The sequence below is a fragment of the Rhea americana genome, unplaced genomic scaffold (assembly GCF_003343005.1).
Source record: "Rhea americana isolate MKP2758 unplaced genomic scaffold, rheAme1 scaffold_339, whole genome shotgun sequence".
NCBI lineage: Eukaryota > Metazoa > Chordata > Aves > Rheiformes > Rheidae > Rhea > Rhea americana.
The window spans coordinates 372,970-380,618 of NW_028186467.1; the positions used below are offsets into that span (position 1 = coordinate 372,970).

A 7,649-nucleotide genomic window follows, 5' to 3' on the forward strand; every position below is an offset into this window, starting at 1 on the left:
CTCAGTCTGTGGGCAGTCAGGAGCCTAGGAAAGGCAACAAAGAAAGCAAGAGTATTGTCAGGAAGAATCCACTCCTTCCCTAGAAAATTTAGGATCATAAATCCAGGCATGACTGGAAACCATAGTTTCTGTCCATTCTTTAGGGGCATTTAATGCAAATTACTCTAAGTTCTTTGCACCAACAGCCTTGAAGAACTGCTCTCATGCTAGGAGAAACTTTTAAATGTGTTAGAAGTACTGTGACAGCCTGTTTAACTTGGTTCTTGCCAAGTTAGTTGTTTGAATATTGAATACTTTAACTGTTCTTTTCTTCCGATTTTATTTGGGAGGTGGAATGCTCAATTTAGATCAATGTCAGGACAACAGGGGCTCACAAGTTGAGGGGTCCTGACCTCACAGCAGCAATGTGGGAGAAACTTTCACAAGCCACCACCGATCATGCAGTATACAAAAGAAACAAGGCTTGTCAGACTGCTTTTTAGGTTTTCCCCAAGTGTGCTCCGGTGTCTTTCTCTAGATGCTTTTTGTTGCAACTACTTTTTCCTCTCCAAGACATTTATGGCCAGCTCTAGTGATAACGTTGGTGGATCTAGAAAAATCTTTCTTAGCGTGTTTGAGCACATTTAGTTTTTAGAGGAATCCTTGTCTATTTGAGTAGCTCTTCTAGCAATACAGCAGTTTATAATCACAATGGCAAAACCAGATCAGATGATCTGACTACAGGAAGCTTGAGACTGAGTCGGCGTTAGAGAACCTGGACACGACTGCCCCCCTCGGACACTGGCTTGCAGGGGTGATGCGCTGGCTGAAGCTATAGAGCCTGCCTGCACCCACACACACCCATACACCAAGGAACCACGGCCACAGAGTCCACGAGGCGGGGGCTGCATCCCTACCTGCCTGCAGAAAGATGCGTGCGCTGCTTCTATTTCTATTGCAAATATTGAAGAAAATAGGCTGAAGTTGCCTATTTTGCCTATTCTAAAAATAATTCTTAGAATCCACTTCAACTTAGAAACTCTGTATATGTGAACAACTTTTCACACTTCAGCTCAACTTGCAGATCAAACCAGGTAATTAAAGGATTACTTGGCAAGTCTGGGTCCAGAGCAACCACTGCAATAAGCTAGTTAGCATGAACATCAAAATCCTCACCCATCAATGACAGAAGTATCTACAAGATGCTGGGCTGAGGTTCCAGCTCCCTAACCAAAAGCACTGGCTCAAAGGATCACCTAACCAGTTCTTGAAGGGGGGAAACAGCTTGTTTCCAACCACAGCCCTCCCTGGTTGAGCATTATCTAACATTGAGCATTATCTAACATTTTAGCAACGCACCAACAACAGATAAACCTCACACAAGCTAAGTTTTAAAAGTTTATTCTGTAAATTCCATAATAGGTCATTAGTTCTCCTTTTCCTGCACAGTCTTTGTTCCACGCAGTCTACCTGTACGACGGGCAGCAATGAGACCAACTTTGCGCCCAGCAGGAGCATCCCTCCTGATGGTTGAAGGCTTGCCAATGTGCTGGTGGTTACCACCACCAAAGGGATGTTCTACAGGCTGTGGAGAAACAAATCAGTAAGTCAATACAGTTACCAGAAATGATCAATGATGTTTAAACTGAACAGTAACAGTGATTTAAACTTTTTGTTCTCTTAACTGCTTCATTTGCATACAGTACAGTAACTATCAAAGGTTGATAACTACCCTGATTAAATGTCTAATCACAAAGCATTCTGCAAATCTTTCTTGGCAGATGCTTCCCAATATCTTTTCTAAGTCCATTCTACTTCAACAAATACTTCCCTAAACAGTAAAAGGTGAAGTGAAAAGTATAATTGAAAACTGACTCACATTCATGGCCACACCACGGACACGTGGCCAGCAGTTTCTCTTTGCCTTGTATTTATGATAAGCACGGCCAGCCTTTAGGATAGGCTTGTCAATACGACCTCCACCAGCAACAATACCTAGAGTTAAATGCAGAAATGGTAGCGTGCAATTCAGCAGGCAAGAATGCAAGAGAAGATGCTTAACAATGAGACTAGTTCCAAATAATATTCTAAAACTAGGGCTCTAAAGACCAGTCTCCAACAATCTCAACTGTATATTAAAACCAGTACCCGCTAGCCCACACAAATTTATTAATAAGACGCTGAAGCTTAAGCTATCTATTAGTCCCCCTATTCAAAGTGATCTGTAAGGAGACATTCTTTAATTAGAATTTTTTAATGCATACACATACAGGATTGAGTGTAACACTATTCCTAAAACATTATCAATTTTCCTGCTAAGCTGTCTTGAAAAAACATGAGCTAATTAACAACAGTTTTTTAATTAAAGGAAGTATTGACTTAAAGACCTAAAAATATTGGTTTGCTTAGCAGTACACAAACTTGGTGAAAAGGCAAGTTCATAGCTGTCCCTGCTTACCCACAACAGCTCTGTTTGCAGAAGAAATCACTTTCTTGGATCCAGAAGGCAGCTTTACTCTGGTTTTCTTTGTTTCAGGGTTGTGAGAGATGACAGTAGCATAGTTCCCAGAAGCACGGGCCAGCTTTCCACGATCACCAGGTTTCTCCTCAAGGCAGCAGACGATGGTGCCTTCCGGCATGGTGCCAACAGGCAGAACATTGCCAATGTTCAGCTGAGCTGCAAAGAGCAATCAGAGAGTACTGACAGCTTCATTCAGGCTCCTGGACAGCACTCAAACTACATTTCTATTTAGCATAGCCTCTGTGCATAAAAGGATACCACAAAAATGCTTCAATGGCATTAGGCAGGCACTTTTAATTGTTTGACTTGAAAAAACAAGTTTCAATCTTTAGTATAACAAACAGGCAGTCAAATGGCAAAGCAGATAAAAACAGTCTGAAGACATGACAAAACTGCAGATAGGCTTGCCAATCAAAACATGCTGCATGAGGAGACTTTGATCCCAAGAAGGTAATCTAGGTTTGCTAGTGAAAGGCACTGCTTTGTGGCTTGCAACAGCATTTAAACATCCTGAACTTGACGTTCAGGTCACATGTGTTTTAGCCTTCCAGAAAATACCTGGGCAGCACACTTCTAGTCTTAACTCACCTTTCTTGCCGCAGTAAACAAACTGACCGGTATGAATACCCTCAGCAGCAATGAACAGTTCAGTTCTTTTCTTAAACCGGTAGGGGTCACGGAATGCAATCTTGGCAAGGGGAGCACCTCGGCCAGGGTCATGAATGATGTCCTGTTGGAATTGAGATGTAATTTAGAATAGACTAGAGCATTTGTCACAGGTTCTGCAGAAATGACAGAATTATACAACAGTGAAGATAATTACTATTAAGATAACTCTCGCTAGGATCCTCCTTTAAGGGGAATCCCGGTCTCTACTGAAGTTAGTGAGTTAGGAAGATAAATTCACATTCACGTGACTAATTGACGCATCTCCATGACAAAATGAGAACTCTAGTTTAGTGTGCCGCTTCAAATTAATTCTATTTGAACTAGCTTATTCCTGATATTCTGCTGATACTAGACCTCTCAATAAAAAAATCCCTTTCTCTAGTTGCCCACTCATTAATATTTGGGCAAATTGTGATAAAGTTTACATACAAGCAGCAGTTTCTCCAAGTGTTTCCCTAGAATAAAAAGTTTTTTGAATTTCTAACATATGATAAGGATACTGAATTTACACCAGCCAGAAAGTGTAGACTTGCTTGCTCTTTTTTTTCCCCTCTTGGAAAAATAGGCCAATTCTGTCCCTAAACTATATTTACAATTGAAATACACAACAGTATGCTTTAAAATGCACCTCAACCTAAATAATTACAGCTCTTTAAGATGCATGGCTTATCTGGGAACACTTCGGTTTTGTTGGTGCCCACTATTAGCATTTTTTTTGCCGTCTTCAATCCTACTAGGCAAAAAAACAACCCCACTTAAGTTTAAGTCAAAACTACCTAACTACTCATTTCAAACGGAACTATGCAGAGTGTGAAAGAAAATTCCTTCCCCCGTGTGAAAATCATCTTGCTCTAAAAGGCTGAATAAACGGCTAGATTCTTCAGAAGCGTGCAGCTAGGTACCCAGTGTCATTGCTTGCAGGCTGCATCAGTCATGTCCGAAAAATGACAGGAGCACAGCACAAACACCATTACCGCAACCCAAACAAGGACACTGCCTAGTCCACACAGGTAGACACTAAGATGACAGGTACTAGTAAACGTTTAGAAAGTTTTTTTTTTTTAAGATGCAAGCTGCTTCAAGGACAACTCCATCCACCCATGTAACAAGTTCTTAAAAGTACAGAATTATATTGATGTTCCCATGTTTAGCGAAGCTCTAACAGACTATCAAATCATTGCCAACATGCTATCAGCTTTTAACTGTCACAAACATAAAGTAGTCTAATACCTAAAGAAACACGGTTAGTTTAACAAAGCATCAGAACACTGAATGAAGACCAGTCAAGCGACTTAAATTACAGCTGACAACAGATTTCGGATGTCCCGCGAAAGCTAAGCTTGGCGAGATACGTGTCTCAGGGGCCTCGGCTCCGGGCGGGAAGCGCTGCTGCGGCGGGTCCCCAGCGCAGGGGCTCGGGCAGCGCCCCCGAGGCCAAGCCGCGGGCACCGGGCTCCCCCCCGCCTCTACCTTGACGATGCCCTTGATGTAGCCGTGCCTCTCGGCGAAGTCGACGGCGCGGAGCTTGGCCGGGCCCTTCCTGTGCTTCACGTGGGCGCGGAAGACGGAGCCGGCGCCCTTCCTCTGGCCCCGGATGACGCGGCCCATCGCGCTCTGCGGGCACAGCGGCCGTTAGCGCCGCCGCGAGGACCCCCGCCCCCCTCCCCCCTCCGGCGGCCGTTAACGCCCGGCCCGGCCCGGCCCGGCGCGTCCATCCCCCCGCGCGGCGCGGCCCGGCGCGGCGCGGCGCTGCGGGGCAGGCGCGGATGGCGGCGGATGGCGGCACCTGCCGCCGCGCTCCTACCTCAGCTCCCGGCTCCCCGCGAAAGAAGGAAGCGCCGACGTCACCGCGGCGCCAAGGCCTCTCCGGGGCGGGCCGGAGTCGCGCCCGCGGTGACGTCGCGCCGGCGGTGACGTCGCGCCGCTGCCCGGCGCCGTGAGGGGCGGCGCCGTGAGGGGCCCCTTGGCGGTGGCGCCGTCTGGCACCGCCGTTTGCTTAAGCTTGTGGGGGCGAGAGGCCTTGCGCCAACGGCTGGCTCCGCTTCAGCACGGAGAGGCGTTCCTGACGGCGGCCGCCATGCCGGAGTCTCGCGTAGTTAGCCAGGCGGAGGGGGCCGTTTGCGGGAAGAGGCTCCTTCGCGGAAAGCCTTCCCCACATCCCTCTTGCCAGGGCGAATGGGAGTTAAATCCTGCTCTCACTGCAGGCCAGAGAGTCTGACAGTAAGGGCTCAGCCTGGCGGCCCGCGTCAGACTTCACCTCGGCGGCTGAGATGAGTGCAGCTAGCTGTGTGCCGGGTGTCACTGCCCCTCCAGCAAGCCGCCGGTGCGCCAGCCGCTCAGCCGGCGCCATTTGCAGCTCGACGGATTAAGATAAACTGCCAGTGATTTTGGTTCACGTTAATAAACTGAGCGGGAATAACACGAGGCTTCGATTTATGGTTCCTGTTGGTTTTATTTGTGGGGGTAGTGGCCGGGTTAGTTCCTGCTGTCTAATCATCTCAAGAATCAGAACCGTAAGGAACTCTGAATTTTCAAGTAATTCCTGCATAACCAACAAGCTACACTGGTCCTCCTTCTTTCATGTTCTTCGGGGCGAATTAAGGTCCTAGTAATTATAAAAGAAGATGAGTAGTTGTGTCGTGATTTGGTGCACGTTCATTGTGTTATCCTGTATCAGCTACACTTTGTGTTCGTTTTATGATTAATTAACACACGGTGCACTCGTGCGTGCTGCTGTCACCATCTGTGAGGTGGCAATCTTTCAGTTAGGTTCGGGGCTCAGTCAGAGCCTTAGCTGTTAAGTTATTGTTGCAACATGGTAAATACATCTGAAAACAGAACAATCCCTTGCTTCTTTTTCCCCACCAGCTTTTTGTAGATTCTGAATATGGCTAAAAAATGTTTCCACCATAGAAGTGTGAAGAGTCCTGCATTCACCATCTCAACAGATACTGTTTTAGCTTTTTCTCCCGTAATACCGAACTGTTATTTGTATTGCCCCAGCACCTCAGGCTGTGTTTACACTTGCCTCTGGATCACATGTGGCCCAGGGTTTTTGTCCCTACATCATCCAAACTGGTTCTTAGTGTTTTTCTGTCACTGAAAATGAGGAGGAGGCTGGGAGTAGTGTTTATCTAGATCTCTTCTCTGTAAAAGCTCAGGGGACATACCTGGATGCAAAACCCTGAAAGTTTCCCAAGTTTTCTAGCCCCAACAGCACGGGGAATCCCAGTTGCACGGCAGGATTCATATGAAATGATGCAAGACTGTACAGAAACAGATGGTCCCAAAGAGCTCACACTCCGAGCTACCTCACACCATACTGGTGAGAGCTTCACTTTAATATCTTGTCAAGCTGAGACATGACTTGTGCGCACTTCAGTATGCGTCACTAACTAGGTAAATAATTAGTGGAAAGGATGGTAATACGGGTTGTAAAATATATTGCTGGGCTGTCTTGTGCCACTGCTGGCTCAGAATAATCACATAATCATAATTATGGCTTGCATTTAGCTGTGTTGCATTCGTGCATAACAGTCACAGTTACTCAGAACAAATGTAAAGAAGCCATTAATGTTATTTCTGTAATTATGTAGCAGAACTACAGCAACACACAACATGTGAGCACCTGGAGAGGTTTGGGTGAAAACACTTGTAGCACCTCTCCCATCCTCAAATCCCCTCGAGACTGTCATTAAAAAACAAAACACAATATTGCTTGGTTTGGAACTGTGTTTACCTGGGTGTCCAGGAGAAAAATAGCAGCCAAAAGCTAAAAGAAAAGGCAGGGATATCCAGTGTGAGCCACAAAGAGCAGTACTGTGGCTTGACGACAAGTAAAGAAAGAAAAGACATGCAACTAGATGACAGAAGACCTGCATCAAAGATGACACAACTTTATATTCAAGTTCTCTTGCTATAAGAGAGAACACTAGCTAAACACTTTCATCAAGGAATAACAACAGCATTGTATTGCCTGATGCAGCCAAGCAGGGAGCGTGTTTCAGTCCCAGTAAAGCTGTATTGTGCAGGGCTGAACTTACGATGTGGTTAAATATTTTGGTTTAACTATGACTTCAAATATTCATCCAAATAAATGTAAGGAAGTAGGTTATTGCTAACTGCAGTCAAGAGGACCGTACAGGGTTTGTCAGAACTGTGTCACTACGGCTGATACCATTTGAATCCTGATGCTGAACAAATAAAAGTATCGGACACTTCCAATGATCCTTACACTATTAAACTTTTAGGACACAGAGGTGGTGAAGGTGCCGTGATTTGGAATGAGGCTCTCCTTCCTCACTGAAACCCTGTTCCCTGAGCTGATCTTGTCTCACTGGAAACCATCCTTAGGGGATTTGTCTATGTGAGAAGAGGGTAGCAGTGGTAGAGCAGTATGACAGGACAACTAGGATCTTATATCACCACCGCAATTTTCACGAGACTATGCCTGAGAGACCCTTTCTCATGCATTTCCCTG

At 45.8% G+C, this 7,649-nt stretch overlaps 1 protein-coding gene across 1 annotated transcript; it reads right to left on the reverse strand.

The window, feature by feature from the left end:
- Window positions 1-1,364: 1,364 nt before the first annotated feature.
- RPL8 (ribosomal protein L8) lies at window positions 1,365-5,066 on the reverse strand. Its single transcript, XM_085311298.1, has 6 exons — window positions 4,974-5,066; window positions 4,640-4,783; window positions 3,089-3,230; window positions 2,438-2,656; window positions 1,859-1,974; window positions 1,365-1,564 (listed from the first exon to the last, which is right to left on the reverse strand). The coding sequence occupies exons 2-6, from the start codon at window positions 4,775-4,777 to the stop codon at window positions 1,406-1,408; spliced, it is 774 nt and encodes a 257-aa protein (XP_085167424.1). The 5' UTR covers window positions 4,778-4,783; window positions 4,974-5,066; the 3' UTR covers window positions 1,365-1,405.
- Between the last annotated feature and the right edge of the window lie 2,583 nt (window positions 5,067-7,649).

Coding starts and splice junctions, on each gene's coding strand:
- RPL8 (XM_085311298.1), bottom strand. CDS start 4,777: ATGGGCCGCGTCATCCGGGGCCAGAGGAAGGGCGCCGGCTCCGTCTTC. Junction 3,231..4,639: donor ACATCAAGGGCATCGTCAAG/GTAGAGGCGGGG, acceptor CAATTCCAACAG/GACATCATTCATGACCCTGG. Junction 1,565..1,858: donor TCCGTGGTGTGGCCATGAAT/GTGAGTCAGTTT, acceptor GTTTCTCCACAG/CCTGTAGAACATCCCTTTGG.